We start from the raw sequence: 20373 nt of genomic DNA on the forward strand, positions 1-20373 counted from the left end.
TTTGAGTTAACAGGCGTGGAAAAAATGATGAGTTCCTTCTAGATGGAATATATTAATTTTATGTTAACTGTTGTTTGATTATAGTAATAGCTTGTATTATTTTAAATATTTGTTGGTAGATTAGTTTAGTTAAATAATGGAAAATTATTTATTACATTATATTTGCTTGTATTTTATATTATGAAGAAAACAAAAAAAGTTTGGTGAATGTTCCATGTCCTTCTGTTTCCTGCATGAAGATCAAAGTGAGAAGACATATATTGACAAATGTAAGAAAGGGTATCTTGTGTGGAAAACTGGAAAAAAAAAATACATGTATTTTATAATAATGTTTTTTGTCCATATTTAATTATGATAATTAATGAAAGTAGAAAGTTTGTTATGTTCTTTTGAATTTATTAAATATTATAGGTAGAAAATTATAACAAATAAATATTTTAAAATGTATCTTAATTTTCCTTCTCTGTTTATTGGATGTAAGTGATGGAAAATAATAAAAGTTCAACGAAAGCAAATTATAAAAAAATCATCATTATATAACTATATAGTTTGTAGAAGAAATAGTTACAATTAATTGTAATTTAGAAAACTATAAAAACAGAGGAGTTCTAATTACATACTGTGAATAATTAAGAGCATATTAATATTATTAATTAATAATAAATAATAAATAAAATTATTTTTCCTCAATTTTTCAACTATGCAAATTTTCTTCCCGTCTGTCTTTTTTTTTTCACTATCATAAAACACAACTAACATTAATTCTCGTTCTAAATTTACTCATGATTTTATTGTGTATTAGTTGTTTTCTAGGAAACTGAATTAATAAATACAATATATTTACGTTATAATTAAATTTTTGATAAAAATAACTATCATAAATTTATCATGTTAACTATCATAATAAAAGTAAAAACAAACTTAAATTTATTATAATAAAATGTGATACTCCACCACAACCATGCCACTGAATCAAAGTGCATCGAATTAGGAGTAATATATATGGCATACTAAACCAAAGTGGGCTTTTCTATCATAGAAATAACTGAAAAGTATCTTAGGCCTTCTTCTTCCATTCTATTGTTTTCTTCCTGCACCTTAATTTTTTTTTTCTGGTTCCCATCCGCCTCTTATTCATATATTAAAGAATTTAATATAACTTTTATCTTCTTCCTCATGGGATACTGAAAACCCTAGTTGTGTAACCAAACCCTTCCTTGTTTTCACATTGCAAAACCAAGCATCCAGCCATTGTAAATGCTTTGCTTGTGGACTACTTCAACAATATGCAATCTACAATTTCACTTATTAAAATTAAGGTATTGTTTTGATTTGAAATAGTAAACACTTGTATTGTAAGTGGTGGGTTATCTGGTGTGGTGAATTGTCTAGTCTGATAATTACACTTATGGAAAATTCTTAACCGAATTGACGATCCTATTATATGTTTTTGCTAAATTAGGTAATTTGATTGTTATTCTCGAATTCAAGATTTCAAACCGAGATGTTCATTTTAATAAAGGATAAATTAGTCATTTTGAAAATTATTTATGTAGTCTAGTGGATATGCAATTATGCATATTCTTGTTTTAATGATATTAGTTTGTGTTGTTCGTAAGTGGTTATAATTTTGATATAGGAGATTGAAGTTTATTCTTTTAGGTTTAAGGAATCAAATGAGATAAGTCAAAGGTTCAACATGGAAAAATCCTCAATTTTTGTCATTGAGTTGAATTGCACATGGAGATTATACTAGACCTTTTATAATTGATGAAGTATTTTCTGCATGTGATGAGTTACTTGAGTGGGTATGAAGTGTTACTTTTCAACTTGGTTTTGTTATTGTCATTATATGATATAGAGCTAATGGTTAACAATGTGAAAGAGATGAAAAGTATAAATCTAATTTATAACCTAGTATATCTGACACAAGAAAATGTGGTTGTCCTTTTAAACTGTGAGGTAATAAAAATAGTGGTTATTGAAGGTAATGTGTGGATCCCATGACTATGGTTTGTCGAAGACTTTAGTTGGTCACCTTTATAATGAAAAATGAAAATCACATGAACATACAATGGTTGTTGACATGATTAAAACGGAAGTTAATGAAGATAATATGACAACAATAAAATAATTGTATAATACAAGATATACTTACAAAAGATCTTTGAGAGAGTTCAAAATACTACTATTAATGATGTAGCTAGAGAGTCATAAGTACATTAATTGAAGTAGATGCGAAAAAGGATTTTGATATGGTAAGTGACTTTTTTTTATACTTGTTAGTGCAGTCAAGTTATTGAATGCATTTAATATTGTTTTGTTGATGGATAGTATCTATAAAATCAACAAATATATGTTGTCTCTACTTAAGATAATTGGTGTGACATCAACAATGTTGACTTTCTTTATCGTTTTTGTTTTCTTATAAAGTGAATGACATAATAACTTCATTTGAGTCCTTGAAAGACTAAATATTAATGACATATGATGATCTCCCTATATTTATTGTTAGTAACAAAAACCTTGCCTTAATGAATGCCATAAGAATTGTATTTCTTGAATATTATTAACTTCTTTATTGTTTCCACGTTCAAAAAAATGTTAAAGTGCAATTAATGTTAATTAATTCTTTTGCTGGACAAAGCATGTGTCTCCAAGTTGGTCATACATATGTGCCAGTAGAGTCACTCCCCATGCATGTTTGTTACATGACATGATACAGAAAAGAATGTTCAACGAAACACCCTTTTCTCAATGAATTTTGATACTTAAATGGAATCTTTAACATGCTCTATTTTCATCACAAACATGCATAAACAAAACAAAAGAGAGATAATGATATGAGGAGCAAGTACATTGGTAATTAACAATTTATTTGATATCATAAACATAACACTTCCTAGAACATCAACTCTAGAGCTTTATCTTGGATCTGGGAATATCTAATAAGATAATCTGTACATTAACACAATACTTCACTAAAACAAACAATCTAGTTCCAATCACCAGATCTAAAAACATCAATCCAGATTCCTCAATCTGGTAGCAATAATTCTGAAGCACACAATCCAGCAAAAGAAAAAATGTATCATATGGGATTCTTACCCTAATCAAAGTCAAAAGGGTTTTTTGCCATTATAAAAACTTTGGGGGTGCAGGAAGAGAAAGAAAACAATGTGATGCAAGAAGCCCAAATATATTTACTACAGAGCAAACAAAAAACCAAGAAAACCACAAAAAAAAAAAAAACTTTAAAACGGCCATCCACTATGCTATGGCTGCCTAACTATATTTTATAAATATGATCATAATTTTTAATCCACAAAAAATTAGAAAACAACAAATTTAAGCTTCTTATTTAATTACAGAGACAAAACCTTATTTAAAATGAAACAATTTTTCAATCAAATAATAAAAAAAAAAAAATGTGAGTTGAATACAAGTTGGGCTTTTGAGGTGGGTCCAGTGTCCACTGACAACAGTCCCACATCGACTGAACTCGTGTTTTGATTTTGTATTCGTATGCTGGGAACAAGCTTCCCATGTGAAATAAATCAATCCCAAGCCACAAGTACTTGATAGTATTTCTCAATCAACACAAATTAAATCTCTCGTCAAGGGGAGTTAAAATCATTACTGCTTTTTGAATAATCATTTATAGTACAAATATACTTTCTATTTTCCATTGCACCGAAGCGACTTAATAACTCAATCTTTGAGTATTTCAAAATTCAAATTTGAATAGCATCATGGTTTGATATGTAGCATTAATTGGTGATCATTCTCACATCGAAGGCACATTATGGTTATATATTTATGAAGGAGTTCTTTGAATATGTAGCTCCTGACCATACATACCCTTTTCATTCTCGTTTTATCGTGTGATGAAAATTAAAGGAAGCGCAAGTTTTCTTTTATCACGTGAGTTCTATAAACCTTTTTGCTGGGTAAGCACATGATCTTTTCTTTTTCTTTCTTTCTTTCATTTCTTTCGCACAACTATATATATATACCTTGGCATCTATTCTTTCTCGCTTTCTTTATTTCACTCTTTTTTTTCATTTTGAGTTCCATAAGGTGTTTCCAATTCTAAAGGGTGCATATGGGCCAAGAAAAATCGTGGTGTGAGTGTGCGAGACAAGTTTTGGTGTGGACCCACTCACACAGTATGATCTTTTATTGCAAAATGGGTTGTCTTGTGAGTTTTAGTGTGCTGGATGATCCATCATGGATCATGGGGTCGACCACCTTCACGTGACCACCTTCACTAATGTTGCCCTTCATGCTTGTCATGTGTAACACAGCACAACCTCATCATCATCATCATCTTCCCTTATTCTCATATCCAACTGAAAAGAAATAAAGCTAAAACAAAAGTGTTTTAGTAGTTTCAGCGACAATGATCAATTTCTTAACTGAGTAAAATCAAGATTTCACATCTCATTGTTGTCACATTACGAACAGTGATAAAGTGAAGTAGATAAACTCACTAAACCAAATTCACGTGAGAAAAAAACAAAACCAAAGTTACACACTTCTCTCGGACCACATCTGTGGACAGACACGTTTGTTTGTTTTCTCCAAGTGCCAAAGCCAGGTGGTTATGTATTCTTTTATATGTTTCCCCCCTTACAGTTAAACCTTCTTTACAAAGTAGTGTTTGAGCAACAATTAGTACAAGGGATACTTCAAAATTGCATTTTTTTATACTTAATTATAAAGTTTGACAGAAGAAGAACACACAAACAGATCCATAGATGTATAAAAACATAAGTTGTTGAAGTAAATTAATAATAGAAATGTTCCCCTATAGTTGGTAGGTTGAATTCTCTTGTTGTTGAAGCAAGGGATCCAAACATAGTCAATGATTCCCGCATGACCGTATCCTTGATATGATGAAAAAAGGGACCAAAATTCACATGTAATAAGAAATTCTATGATCTGCAGCACATTCTTTTGCTTTGGCACTAGCTACCTGTTGTTAATAACTCACTTCGAGTGTTAGAGCGTGACAGTGAATATACCTTTCCTATAGAACAGCATTGATGTGAATTCATGAGTTGGAAAGGAAGAAGAAAGCAACTGTGGAATTACAACATTAATAACAAATTAGTTGGCATGTCTATGGAGGCAATGGAGGTAGGTGGAAACTATGAAATTACCCTTACCCATATCCTAATTAAGCACTTTCATTTCATTGCTTGTTGATTGTGAAGATCATTGGTCAATAATAAACCCAAAAAGGCTTCCTTTTTGTGATTTGAGGGAGGTAAATGTTTGCATGAACTGATAATACTAATATTGCAATCCTTAATTTTTTGGCAAAGTTTAAAAGTGGAAATCATAATGAATAAAGTGGATTAAGGGTCCCTCTCGTTGAAAATGAGGAATGGGACCAACTGGGTTGCCAGCGATGATGATGCTCTGAAAAATAACATCATTATATAAGGTAGAAACATCAACATCTTTATGGTTCCCACTTTTGTGTCTCATAAGATGGACCTCTGTGTCTGTCTGCAACACTAGTCAATATATAGTCTCGCAGCAATTAGTTACCATGCATCTTTAGTTTAATTTTGTGGCAACTAATAAACCCTAACTCGATCACAATCACAATCACAATCACATCTCATGGTGAGTTAGTGAGTTAATTAGGCTTTTGGTTGTGGGATTAGACCTTTGGATTACACTCGAAAACCTAACTCAACTATTGAGGAAACACCACTCAAGTCTGCAGTTAGCTACCAAAGGAAAGCGTGATTGTTGGATCTTCTAAAGGAAAATCATTTTGCCTTAAAAGAATATAAGCTTTCTTTTTTATTCAATGTTTCAAACTTTAATTTTTATTAAAAATTATGAGTCACGCTCACACATATCTTAACTATATAAAATTACATTAATCCCTTTTACAAGATCTTTCTTGAATAGTGTTAATTATTTTCTTAAAAAGAAGCAGACATGTAATAATTGAAAGGAAGCCATGACAGGAAGTTGCACATTGGAATTGTTGTGCAGATGGTGAAAGGAAGGAATATTTGATGGAAATTTTGAGAGAGAGAGAGAGAGAGACTTAAATTAGCATAGGTTCTACATGGTACGCAGCCAAGAGAGAGGTAACTTAGAAGCAAAAAGTTAGTTTTTGCCTTTGCTGAAAGAAGGTGAAAGAGGAAAACATTGGCATATGTTCTACCTTGTGATTTGATTGTTTCTATGAATAGGGTTTAAGATTCATGTCGATTATACATAGTATGTGTTGATTATAAGGAGTATGGACCCCAGTTTAAAGAGGTGTGGACTGTGGTTAGGTTTGGCAGTTGTGGTGTGCATTGAAACTTCATAGCTAGCTGGACTTTCTTCGCAGTTTGTGATAGGTCCCTCTAATGGAATGTAATTTTTAATCATCAATTAAAAATATTAAATGTCTTATCTTTATTAATTCAAAAGTGAATGTGATTGATCCATCTTTAATATAAAATCGTAACGTTTAATTTGAAGAATTTTGTGCAAAAGTGATTATGGTTAGAAAAAGTGATATAAAAAAAAGTTTGCATTATATAATATGATAACGATGGTTTTATATCACTTTTTATAATATTTTAATATTATTTATATGTTATTTTGTGATTGGTTCATGTTAATATTTATAATTATTGTTATTATTTGTAAAATAATTTTAAATCAAGGTTTAAATCTTTTTTGGTTCATAAGTTAAGTTCTGATGTTCAATTTAGTCTCCGTTTTTAAAAATATCAACCTTTAGTCCCTCTATATATGAAAAATGTATCAAATCAATCATATTCGTTAACAAATCACAAGTTGTCATGAGGACTGATTTGATACATTTTTCATATCATAGAAACTAAAGGTTGACATTTTTAAAAGCGGAGACTAAACTAAACATAAGAACTTAACCAAAAAAGGGTTTAAACCTTAAATCAATTATAAAATAACACGTAAATAATGTTAAAATGTTATAAAAAAAAGTTGTCCCAGTTCGTAGGAAGATGAATCAAGTTATAATTGAAACGAGAATGAAAAGGAAAAGTACATATCTACCCTTACCTTCTTCATTTCCCCACGTATTCTTCATCTTTTAAATGATGGAATCTTCAGAATTATTTTTCCCTGGGCTTCCTGTTGGTGGGTGCTCATCTTTAATGTCAGTTCAATGGTCCCTTAGCTTTCAGTTAATCTACTCTCCTGTATGCTTTCCATAAAAGATGTGTTGCTATTTCAAATAATAAATAAATTCCACGATATTTTACTTTATCCTTACTTTTTAAAATAGAAGAGAAATCTTCGTATTAATTAGATATAAGTATATTAGACAGGAGTATAAAAGTAGTTAAAATTTGTTTTTTTTTATAATTTAATATATAAGACCAAAATATGAGTATGTACTGTTTTGTTTTTGTCTTTATCTTCGTTTTAATATTATTTTTTGTTTTAAAATATTGAAACATCTTTAATTTATTTATTAAGTGATCTAGAAGATTTATATTAATTTTTTTTTATTATTTAGTTTCATAACTAACTTATTTTTAAAGCACGCATTTAATACTTTTAATTATTTCTACAATTATTTATAACATTTATTTAAGTGTTATTCGGTAGTTTTTCTTTTATATTTATACAATTATAATTTTTTTATTAATATTTGGTATTGGAGCACAAACACTTTTTTTTTTCAATTTTGGTCTCTACAACTATTTTTTGTCTTACTCATCAACTTATCTTAAACCTCACAACCATGTGAGAAAAACTGATTCAAGTGGTTCATTAGTTTAATGATGAAAAGATATTAATTATAGTTTTTATAAGAAGACTATTGCACCCACTTCAACGTTTCTCACCTCGATTTCTCAACTCTTAAATTCATGAAATAAATGTACTCGAAAACTTCATCTATACAACTATTTCTTTATTCACATCTTAACTACTCTTCTGTTTTTCTCATTACTATATTCTAATGTCATGCTTCACTAAAATTGGAAACCAAGGTAAAAGATCTCTCAATATAAAATTCATTTTTAATTCTTTAATACTAACATCAACATTTTCATTTTTTACCAAGTTCTTTATCATGAGATAGATTACCAAAGGAAAAGTAGTTTTCCTAATATTTCTCAAATCCATCTTATACAATAGTCAATAATTCTTTCAAAACAATTGTATGATTTCAGATTCTATTATATGACAATGATTACGAATTCAAAACGAATTCATAATAAGTAATGCGAAAGAAATGTAAAAGAATGTTAAAATGTAAATAATTCATAATAAAATAAATTTTAAAGTATTGTTAATATAAAATGTAAATATAATTATTCATAACATTTAAAATAGAATAAAAAATGACAAAAAGTGTTGTTGAATATTTTGGATTTTTGAAAAGAGAAAAATAATTATATGTGCACTATATAATGTCATAAAGAAATAAAATATTTATCTTAAAATAATAAAAAAATATCATATTAAAAATAATAGTAGTAAAACATTATTATCTAACTCTAAATATAGATTATTATTCTTATTTTTCTTTCAATCAATTTTTCTTATATATATAGTTTTGAAAAGAAAAAAAAACCCCGCGACTTCTGTCAAGAAAATCGGTATCCCACATTAGTCAAAATTGTGCGGTAGACAAATTAGTAAAATCCAATTTAATAAAAAATATATAAATTATAATTTAATTTTTTTCTCAAAAAAACATAAAATATTAATATTTTTGTATTCCATATATAGACATTTTATCATAATAATAGAAATATTTTTAATAATTAAAATGAAGAAATAATATTATTACTATAAAATATTTTAATTTTAAAAGTAAAAACTAAAACGAGACATGAATTTACCTCTGCTAAATATTTAAAGTGCGTATAAGGTTTAAATAAAAGTTTTTGCGTCATTTAAATTGAAATTTGAGTGATGTAAGCAAAATTTTATTATGATAAAATGTCTATATATGGAATAATCTATATATTTTATGTTTTCTAAAAAAACATAAAATATTAATCATTTTTGTATTTCATATATAGACATTAATAGTAAGTAAATTTTGTGGAGTACGTGAAGCTTTCAAATAAGTGTAACCAATCCACGAAAATTGGATTTTAATATGTAAAAGCATTAGATTCTGACTTCATATAATTAGTAATAAAGCCAAAGACAAACATGTTAAATCATAATATGATTTAACCTATAGTTTATCTGTATTCTTAAAGTTAGGAACGAGCATGATTTAACCTAATTTACTTGTTTCATTCCGTCCAAGTTAATTTATATGAATTTAAAATAGGTTGAGATTGTATTTTTTGATAATTAATCTAGTCTTACGATTCTTTTGAAAGTACATATATATAATTTTGTTAACACTATGATATAGTTTTTTATTTAATAGAAAACAAATAAATAATTAGTTTGATAGAAATTTGGTTCGATAAATATCATGAATCAATGGGGAAATATAGAAAGTGCCAATAACATAATCATATTCCGAGTGCTTATAGGATTCGTAGGCTATCTCCAAAATTTTTTGTTAAGATGTCATTTTCACGACATAGAAAAAGAACACAAAAAATATTGATTGTTATGTTTTTTTTTCCTCGCAATTATTTACACAAAATCCCACCCAAATATGCATGTATATTTGTCGGCAGCTGACAGATTATATACATGAATATAGAACAATAAAGCTATTTATTATTCTCAAACTTTAGCCTCAAATAACCCCCACAGAAACAAATTGGTAACATCTTATAAAATTTTGACCTGGTATTTTTTGTTTTTAGGAAATGTTGTCTGGAGAATATAATTAATAATTATTAACCTATTTGTTTTTACACAGAAAAAGTCACATGCAGTGAAAGATGGGTTGCTTATTGTGATCATTTTTGGGGGTCCAGATGTCAAATTCCACAAGAAATTAAAAGACGAAGCTAAGAAAATAGATAAAAGTACACATTTAAGTGGGTCCTCTTAATTCAAGCATCCAATATAATAAACAATATAATAAGGACTAAATAAAAAGGAATCCAACGTGACAGTAAGAAAAACTTGTATCAACGACATGATTAACTTGTATAATAATTTGGATTTAAAATTGTCATTTTCTAAAAAGCTACTTCCTTGGTTTTCATAAGAAACTTTAGCTTTATTTACAGGATAACGATACTTAAACATTTTTTTTACAAACATTATCTACATTTCATTTTGTAATTGATCCATGGTGATATTTATGATTATTATTATTAATTATAAAGTAATTTTGAACCAATCACAGAATCATACGTAAATAATATTCAAATGTTGTAAAAAAAATGTTGTCTAAATATCATTATTATTATCCTTATTTATATTATAATTAATTCGTGCATTTCATGAAGAACAATGACTATTCAGTATTTCTGAAATAAAAATCAGCACAATTGAGTGGTGGCCTCAACAAGGACGATCGTACATAAATATTTTCATTGAATTTGTGGTTATTTATAGTAAGTAATAATTTGAAAATGTTTAGACACATTTATCAGCATTAGCATCAAAGCTCTTCTCCTTCTTCTAATGTACCAAACTCAGAAGAAGCAAAAAAGAAAGTAACATTGTTATTTTCAAAAGGACAATTGCTAATGTTCTTGTGAAAAGTCATATTCCGACACTTGTACAATTCGATAAAGATGAACAAAAATTCCACCATTTAATCTTGCACGTGGTATTCTTTTTTAAAGTTTTCCAAGAACTCCCACACAACATAATGTCTTTAAATTACTCAGCGTGATTTTTTTTAGAAATTAATCTAAGAGATTTTACATTCAATGTCATGAATTCATCTTCCATGGAAGAAAAGAGGCAAACTTGTGCATATAAACCAGCAAAAAATGTTTTTTTTTTTGGTTATTTAATTGAAAGATATGGTCACTATTCCAACGACCCACTTCGATAATTTCTTTTTTGTTTGGTTCGAAATTCCCTTTCATCCATCATTGTTAACAATGCAAAGCAAATACCTCGCAGGAATGTGGAAAAATCATTTTTTTATATACGCAGGGGCAGGTAAATTGTTACAATAATTTTAATATAAGGAAAGAGACAACGTAGAAGACCATCATTATTAACGAATAATGACACCTCTCCTAAATCGAAAACCATATACGGGTTAATTATTAAATAAATTTGTTACCTCCTGTTAGAAAAACATATAGAGAGCAATAGACATATTTATTTCTTGAAATGGAATTAAATATTGATTAATAAAATAAATAAAAAACAGAAGGTTCGAATTAAATATTAAATTGTTAGATGCATGTGTCACCTGGTTTCTTGAGAACTGTTCCAAATACACAAGACAAGAACATCACGTAGGAGATGAGATCTACTGGCTCTGTTTGCTTTCGATTTTTCGGAGGCCGCTCCACTCACTGTCCTTCCTTAACCGGTTTTCGTTTCAACGTCACTTCACTTCACCATTGTGTTCAGAACCGCTGAGACTGTGATCAGCACGCTTTTTCCTCGTCGACCACCGGAGCAGCATTTACCGGCGGTTTTGGGAGTTCCGGTTGATGACGTGGATTTTCCGGTGACCGAAATCTATCTGGGTTGTGGGATCAGTGACATGAGGAGCTGAGTCGGTGGAGTGGTGTGGCTTGTGAGCGAAGATGTTCAGATGGAGGAGTGAGAAACACAAAGTCAAAGCTGTTTTCAAACTCCACTTCCATGTCACCCAGGTAGCTAAACTTGGTTTCATTTCACCATGAAAGCATTTTTTGATTAAATTGGGCACTTTTATTCGTTTAATTTTGTAAGGTTCAATTTCTCATGGCGAACCAAAGTTCGAATTTCGCCAGAGAATGGCCACGTTTAGTATTTGAACAGGATTGTTCCGCAAGGAAGATGAGATGAATGTGAGAATTGAAAAAGAAGTGTTTTAAATTCGTTTCTCTTGGTTCCGTTTGATTTTGATTTTGATGATGGGGGAGCAATGCAGCAAGTGGGTTTGGCAATGAGAAGGTCAAACTGGAGATTTTGACTTTGTGGTTGGTGTGATTTTCAGATGGTGCAATCTGGGGTGGAATCTTTGGTGCTTTCTATAGTTCCAGGGGACATTGGAAAGGTAACTACGAGGTTAGAGAAAGCAGCAATTCGTGGTGGAGTTTGTAGATGGGAGAATCCTGTCTATGAAACAATCAAGCTTTTTCAGGAGCCTAAGACTGGGAAATTCAGTGAGAGAGTATATTATTTTGTGGTTTCAACGGTAAGGAGTTTAAATTTTTCTGTTTGTGGTTGCTTGTTATGTGTGTCAGATTGTGATCTGGTTTCTGTATAGGGGTTATCAAAAGCTAGCTCCTTTGGGGAAGTCTCTGTAAACTTTTCTGAGTACGCTGAGGCTACGAAACCCTCCACTGTCTCTCTTCCCATCAAGAATTCTCATTGTGAAGCCGTCTTGCATGTTAGTATTTGGTCTCTCCCTTTTTCTAATAACAAAATTGTGTAGAATGTTTTTTACTGCAATGCTGATTTCAGTGATTCTGATTTGCTGCTTAATGGACAGGTGACAATCCAGAGGCTGCAAGAAAATAATGATAAAAGGTATGGTAGATTGCTATGGATATTTCTATTTTCAGGTTATAGAATTTGCCTCTAAGTTGTTTCGGATGATGAGGTTTCTTCTTGTCAAATAACATTTGCAGACAGCAAGAGGATTGTGAAGATACCGAACTAAAACCCAATGATAGAAGTTTGAGGACCTACTTGAGCAATGGAGAGATAGATGCAAGCTCGAAAAGTGATTCTTCTGAAGTAAGGTTTCACTCGTTGGGGCTAGAAGCCTAGGAATCACTTTGGCTTGTTTATGTATCGCAGTTTATAAAATCAAAACTAAATTTTCTTTTCTTAACTTTTTTGCTTTTAAGATTGGTTGTAGTGGTGGGGTGGGTTAGGTCTGTGGATATTTCACTTCAAGATTTCCTCAATATGTAATTTCAACTGTCATATATATATATATATACTTTCTAAGGTCAAAAGTTGTTTGTTTTCTTTGCTTCTATTTTGGAGGTTGAAGTTGTATGGAAATAATCAATTTCCACTTTCTACGTTTTCTCAGGATGTGTCTGCCAAAGCAAATGGCAATGGAGCTGAATTGAGTGCTGATTGTAGGACATCCAGTGGATCTGACATTACAACGTTAAGTTCTGATGGAAGCTCTGGACTTGACACACCCAGAGAACTAGGAGTAATAAATGGTGGCATCCACGCCAACAACAATGGTTTTCTTTCAGATGTTAGCCAGACATCTGATCCCCATAAACCTGCTGTAAATGATATTCATCAGAGATCACACTGGGACTGGTCTGGTGGTTCAGAACACAGTTTGAGTACGGATGGGTCAACAAATGGTTCTCAGGATGCTCTTCCAAGGGAAAGATCCCCTCAAACATCTGATGTGGAAATTGGAAGACTCAAGGCTGAACTCGCTGCTTTGGCCAGGCAGGTGGATGTGTCAGACTTGGAACTGCAGACACTAAGGAAGCAAATTGTAAAGGAAAGCAAAAGAGGACAGGAGCTCTCGAAGGAAATCGTTTGCGTCAAAGAGGAAAGAGATGCACTCAAGATTGAATGTGACAATCTCAGATCTTTTCATAAACGAATGGAGGAGGCCAAACTGAGTAATAGGCCACCCTTGGATAGTGGGGATCTTTGTACTCTTGTTGAAGAAATTAAACAAGAATTGAAGTTTGAAAAGGAGCTGAACGCAAATCTCCAATTACAGTTAAAGAAGACACAAGAGTCTAACGCTGATCTAGTTCTTGCTGTGCAGGACCTCGATGAAATGTTGGAGCAGAAAAATAGGGAAATGTGTAGTCTTTCCAATAAGAACGAAGAGGGTAAAATCTCCCGTGAGTCAGAGGGAAAGCTCTCTAATTCTGAAACGGATGATGAACAGAAAGAATTGGAAGAGCTAGTTAAGGAGCACAGCAATGCTCAGGAGACTCACCTACTTGAACAAAAGATTATAGATCTCTATGGTGAAATAGAGATGTATAGGAGAGACAAAGATGAGTTAGAGATGCAGATGGAGCAGCTTGCACTAGACTATGAGATATTGAAACAGGAAAACCATGATATTGCATATAAGCTGGAACAGAGTGAACTGCAAGAACAATTAAAATTACAGTATGAATGCTCTTCTCCTCCTGCTGTCGATGAAATTGATGCCCATATTCAGAATCTGGAAAATCAACTCAAGCAACAGTCAGAAGAACTCTCAAATTCTCTGGCTACCATCAAGGATCTTGGAACCCAAATCAGCAGATTAGAGGAAGAACTGGAGAAACAAGCCCAAGGGTTTGAAGCTGATCTAGATGTCGTGACACGTGCCAAAGTTGAGCAGGAGCAAAGAGCCATTCAAGCAGAAGAAGCTTTGCGAAGCACCAGACTTAAAAATGCTAACACTGCTGAGAGGCTTCAGGAAGAATTTAGAAGGCTCTCAATGCAAATGGCCTCTACATTTGATGCCAACGAGAAGGCTGCCATGAGGGCATTGACAGAAGCAAGTGAACTTCGTGTACAGAAAAGACTGGTGGAAGCAATGCTGCACAAAGTCAATGCCGAGCTTCAGTCAGCCAAAACTGATTATGAGGTAAAACTGGATGAACTTTCCAAAACAATAGACATGATGGCAGCTCAGAAACAACAGATGTTGTTGGAAATTGATGACAAGACCAAGCAGCTCGAAAATCAAAAGAAGCGTGAGGAACAAGTTAGTAGGGATTTCTATGAAGAGATCCAGATGCTAAAAGGTGAAAATGAAAGGCTTAAAGTGGAGATTTCATGCCTCTCTGAGAAAGCAGAAAAGAAAGATATCTTAAGAAATGACTTGGAACTCGTGAAGAAATCGCTTGAGGAATCTGAGGCTCGGTTAAATAGTAGAACGGTGGAAAGAAACGAGCTAGTGAGTGAAATTGATCTGTTGAAAAAGAAAGCAGAAAGGTCACTTGATGAGCTAAATAGGATGAAGCATCTCAATGATGAAAAAGAGATTGAGACTAGAGTTTTGCAGTCAGAGTTAGAAGGACTCAGAGCTCAATACAGTGACTTGAAAAGGGCCTGTTTTGAGGACGAAGCTGAGAAAGAAAATCTAAGAAAGCATGTTTTCCAGCTAAAGGGTGAACTTAAGAAGAAGGACGACGCATTAACCAACATGGAGAAGAGGTTCAAGGATAGCAATGGACGCACACAACTTTCAGATGGAACTAAACCCAATTTAAAGAACAAAAAGGGTGCTTCAATTCCTCAGAGTGCAAAAGAAATAGCAAATCTGAGGGAGAAAATAAAAACACTTGAGGTAATAACTTCACAAATCCCAAAAGCTAATTCTTCTATTTGCATGCATTTTCTTAGGATAACTTGTTTTTCCCTAGCAGTTGAGGGAAGTATACTAACAAAAGAGTTATTTGTAGCAGGACATGATAAAGTCCAAGGAAACTGCTTTGGAAATGTCAGCTTCTTCATTTTTGGAGAAGGAAAGGGAGCTCCAATCCAAAATCGAGGAACTGGAAGACAAAGTGGAGGAATTCAATCAGAGCATTGCTTTGCAAAAGGTATACTTATCAACATAACTCAAGCAATCTGCAAACATAAATAAAAAAAATTGAGTCTTTGTGTCAATTGCCATATCCATTAAAATGCTGTGATGAAGGATGCAAACAAGAATATTCCAACTATTTCTTTTATTTACCATTTTTCTTAGGCAAGGTTTCGTAGTACTAATTATTGCAGTGTCGGTCTATGACCTTATTGAATCATATATCAGTAATAAATATAATTGTCTTGCACTTCAAACAGGTTGATGAGGATAAGGGTATTACTACTTCAAATGATACTACAAGCGTGGCTGAGGAAAATGGTGTTGCATTGACATTGTTGAAGAGGTATGTGTTCTTTATATTTTGTGTACAACAACAAGTATACATAATTTAATACCTGTTATGATTACATGGTATGTGTATGAGTGTGTTTAGAAACCCCTAAAGATGGATGAATCGCATTTGGAATGTGGAAGTTGTAATATGTTACTAATAGTTTATGAAAATCACATTCAGAACATGAAACCATATTCATTTGTTTCATTATTGATCCCTTTCTGTTCATTGCAGTAATGTATATTTGTCGGGGAAAGAAGCAGAAAGATCCACAATGGATGATAATGGAGATGGCAATCTTTGTGAAACTTTACCTGAATTATCGCTGTTGAAGGAAAGAAACAACTTAATGGAAACTGAGCTAAAAGAGTTACAACAAAGATACTCAGAAATGAGTCTCAAATTTGCAGAGGTAGAAGGTGAAAGACAAAAGCTTGTTATGACAGTAAGAAACCTCAAGAATGCTCGGAAGGCTCAATGACTTGTTCAAGTTCATGGCTTTAAGGCACTGGAAAATGGAAACAGTATAAAATGAATAAATTAATGTGTACAATGGCAAGATAAATATGCATTTTCTTCCCATTTCTTAGTCTTTTTCTTCCTCTTCTGAACTGTAAATGCGTGCCATAAGGGCACCATTTTATAGAGTTATTCTAGCAGTTTGTGATGTTTTCAAGTGCTTCTTAGTTACCGATAGTGTTCATCAGTTTTTTCATTGTATCTTTTTTTTTCTTATGCGTTTCTATATTCATATTCTTTTATTGTATCCTCTAACTGATATATGATATAATACAAATGAGCATTTCTTTCATTGAATATTAATGTGTACACCTTTTTGTTTTTGCATTTTCATTTATATTCTTTTATTGCATACAAGTTAAAGTGTGATAAAAACGAGCATACTCACCAACGATTGTTACATGCAGTAAAAGTGGACTGTGGTTTTATCTCAGTTATGATATAAGAATATCCTATCAATGATTAAAATTAATATGAATTCATCCTTCATCTATTTGAAGATCTTATGACTATTGGAATCGAGGTCTATAGTCCTATTCGATCAAAATTTTGAACAGAGTAAAATCTTCTTTTACTCTTGTTTTGAGTTTTCTTAGAAAATCAGTTGATTGTGGAGCTGTAGGGGTTTGCATGTAGAGTTCAAAGGCTCAAGATGGGTCTTTGTTTTGGTTATAATTATTAGGATATGTGTTTTGATTGTTGACTAGAGTTTTTTATGTGTAGGTACCACAACCTGTGTAAGGTAGAGCCTATGGGGAGCAACTTCCGAGTCTAGGAGTGTGTATCAAGGTAAGGGAAAGTTAGTAATAATTTGAATACTTGATGAATAAATTGTTTGAATTGTCTGTGTGGATTTTTAATGATAAAATAAGATTGGTTGATCGTGAGTTGCTTGATTATGCTAACCTGTGATTAATAACATGATATAACTGTAGGACATGTGGTTGATCCATCTTATGGTTATTTTGAACTAAAATAAGGTATTTTAAACTAAGAAGGAACTAAAGTCACATAGATAGTCAAGTTGGACAACCTATTCAAGTCAAATTAGGAGTTAAAACTCTAATGCAGTGTCAGATGGTACCACAAAACTATTGGGCCCCAATGGTAGGATTCAAGTTAGTGAGCTCTAGTGATCCTGAGTGTCGAGCGCAACTCTAGGACCAATGGACACTCACTTGATAGTGGCATCCAGGGATCCAAGGTGTTGAATGGTCCCTTAGTCACACTGGGCACTCAGTTGATAATGTACACCAAGGGATTTGGTATTGGACGCTAGGTGTGGGGTGATGGGTACCACCCTATTTTAGGTTATGGACTATTCATATAAAATTTTGATTCTCACTTTATTAATTGTTGGGTCGAGCTAAAATTTTGAAAAATGATTATTTACATATGGTTCTTTTTTTTATCGTTGAGATTGACAATTAGAGATCTATTGTTATAGAAATATTTTTCAACGTTTTAATATCTTAATGGAAATATTGTAATTGAATGTTATGTTTATGCAATAGAAAATGACTGATAAATTATTAACATGTAATTTGAAATAAATAGTAAGTGATTTATGTTATGAGATGAGTTTGGATTTAGGTAAAATACATATGTATGACATGGTGTTAAGATTATATGAGAATGTGATTAATGAATTATATGTGGTATGTTGTTCTTTGGCTATTTTCTTGTGACTGTGTTTACCTATTTGGTAACGTTTATTATGAATTAAGATGAATGTAGTCTTTATATTGATGTAAAAGAGTGTATGGTTTGAAAAGTTGGTGCAAAGAGCTGTATATTTTGTTATTATGGTGTTCCTAGGGGTGGTCAAATGGAATGGTAATGTACTGTACTACTAAAAACTGTACTGAACTAAAACTAATTTGTTTAAACTGAACTGTAAAATAGTTCAGACATTTTTTGTTTTATCAAACTAAACTATATTTTACTAAATTGTACTAAACTACAATATAAGCTGAATTGAACTACTAATTGAATTGTAAATTGTACTAAACTACAATATAAACTGAACTACTAACTCAATTCTCCACCAATCTTCTACACTTCAGGCAAACCACCACACTATTTATATAGTTACTTTATTTATTTATTTTTATATAACGCAAGACTGGGAGGAAAGTAATTATTTTAATTCTTACTTTCATATATATCCAAATTTATAATGTGAAATGATTATATATAGGCTTAATTACCTTTTTAGTCCCCAAGTTGGGGGCTGAATTTCCGTTTGATACCCGCTTGTAAAAGTGATTTAATTAGGTCCCCAGGTTATTGATTTTGCTTTCAATAGGTCCATTCTGTTAAGTGGCTTGTAACGGCGTTAACTTTACCCTTATGTGGCAGTATTTTTCTTCTCTCTCCTCTGTTATTCCTGACACTTATTTCTCTCTCTCCTATTTCTCTCTCACCATTATAACATCATTATAACTACTTCTCTCACCTTTTTCTTTTCTTATATTTCTCTCTCTTACCGTTATAAATACCTCTCGTCTTTTTCTCTCTCAATTCCTCCATTGATATCCCTACTTTCACTGATAGAAAATGCTCCAGTTTTGTCTGTGGATACCAAATCCACACCTTCTTTGGCCTTCCCCACCCAAAATCAATGCCATAAAACTCAAACAATGGAGACCCACAAGTAGAAATTATTCTAGCCTCCCCAGGGTCATGCATACGCGAAACCCATTTTTCTGCTTCATTCAAAACTTCCTCTTCTTTTACCCTATTCAAAGCCTCAATATCCTCTCTAAAGCACAAATGAACCAATCTTTTCCAACCAACGCCTTAGTTAAAGCCACTACGTATTGTCCTTCAACGCAGTTTCCAAAATACGTGGCTGGAATTGGAGGATCCAAGCGCGTTCTACAATCAACAGCAAATATGTACAACACATTTTCTTCCTTCACTTGGTTCACTTTAACCAAACACGCTAACATATACGCACACGTAACAGAATATATAGGCTCATGCTTTGACGAACATGGATGCAAATTTTCCGTTGAAAGTTGCATGGTGTGTGGTTAGTCCAATGCAAAAGCCAGAGTTTGGGAGCACAGTGACTTGAACCGCTAACAGAGATGCTTTATCATGGGAATTGGCCAAATGGGGTGCTAAATGGTGGCGCTGTGATGCTTCACAGAGAGGGGAGCAAAGATGGTCAAAGTTTTGGTCGGACTCAGTAACAATGAAGGAAACAATGTCGCCGGGGAGATAGTTGATGATGGGTTTGGGAGAGTGGGAGGGCCATGTGAGAGTGCCTGATAAAGGGAGAAAGTGTTGGAGAGTGAGGGAAAGAGAGTGCTTGAGATAGGGAAGAAGAGAGTGAAGGAATGAAGAGGTTGGGTGTGGGAAGTGATAGAAGAAGATACATTGAACAGGTGGAAATCGAAGGCATAGGAGGTCGAAGAAGGTTAATAGAAGAGAAGTCGGAACTGCTGGAATTTATGATTAACAAATATCAATTCATAAGCAATAAACCAGTTTCCAAATAGTAAAGCGGAAGCGTACCTGAAGACATTAGGAATAATTAATGAACCTGAAATTAGTCTCTGAACTCTGTTAGTCTTATGATTTTCCTTCTGTAGAGCACCTTTAGTTCCCTCTAGATTTTCTCTTCTGATGGGGATAAAGAGAAAGAAACAGGAATGAATGTTGTGCTCACAGATGGGGACCATGACCCTTTAAATAACCTCTGACGATTAATATTCTTTAGTTTCAATAATTACAATTTGGCCCCTTCAACAAATTATAATTATTGCTGGTACACAATACCTTTCATGACAAATATACCCTTAGCCATATTTATCTTAATTAGATCACTTTATAAAGTTGGTTAATAAAATCAATGGCCCTAACACATTTAATATTTTCTTTTATATATATATATATATATATATATATATATATATATATA

At 32.2% G+C, this 20373-nt stretch overlaps 1 protein-coding gene across 1 annotated transcript; it reads left to right on the forward strand.

Annotated features, from left to right (window-relative positions):
• The first annotated feature begins 11315 nt into the window (after positions 1 to 11315).
• LOC106768657 (intracellular protein transport protein USO1) lies at positions 11316 to 16739 on the forward strand. Its single transcript, XM_014653911.2, has 9 exons — positions 11316 to 11729; positions 12056 to 12256; positions 12329 to 12451; positions 12554 to 12591; positions 12693 to 12801; positions 13106 to 15346; positions 15465 to 15602; positions 15847 to 15932; positions 16158 to 16739. The coding sequence occupies exons 1-9, from the start codon at positions 11661 to 11663 to the stop codon at positions 16402 to 16404; spliced, it is 3252 nt and encodes a 1083-aa protein (XP_014509397.1). The 5' UTR covers positions 11316 to 11660; the 3' UTR covers positions 16405 to 16739.
• Positions 16740 to 20373: the final 3634 nt, after the last annotated feature.

Source organism: Vigna radiata, chromosome 7, assembly GCF_000741045.1.
Source record: "Vigna radiata var. radiata cultivar VC1973A chromosome 7, Vradiata_ver6, whole genome shotgun sequence".
Classification (NCBI taxonomy): domain Eukaryota; kingdom Viridiplantae; phylum Streptophyta; class Magnoliopsida; order Fabales; family Fabaceae; genus Vigna; species Vigna radiata.

What these genes read in the sequence shown, in the direction of transcription:
- LOC106768657 (XM_014653911.2), top strand. Translation starts at nt 11,661, where the DNA reads ATGTTCAGATGGAGGAGTGAGAAACACAAAGTCAAAGCTGTTTTCAAA. An exon ending in TCCACTTCCATGTCACCCAG is followed by an intron (nt 11,730 to 12,055) that starts GTAGCTAAACTT and finishes TGTGATTTTCAG; the next exon opens with ATGGTGCAATCTGGGGTGGA. An exon ending in ATTGTGAAGCCGTCTTGCAT is followed by an intron (nt 12,452 to 12,553) that starts GTTAGTATTTGG and finishes CTTAATGGACAG; the next exon opens with GTGACAATCCAGAGGCTGCA.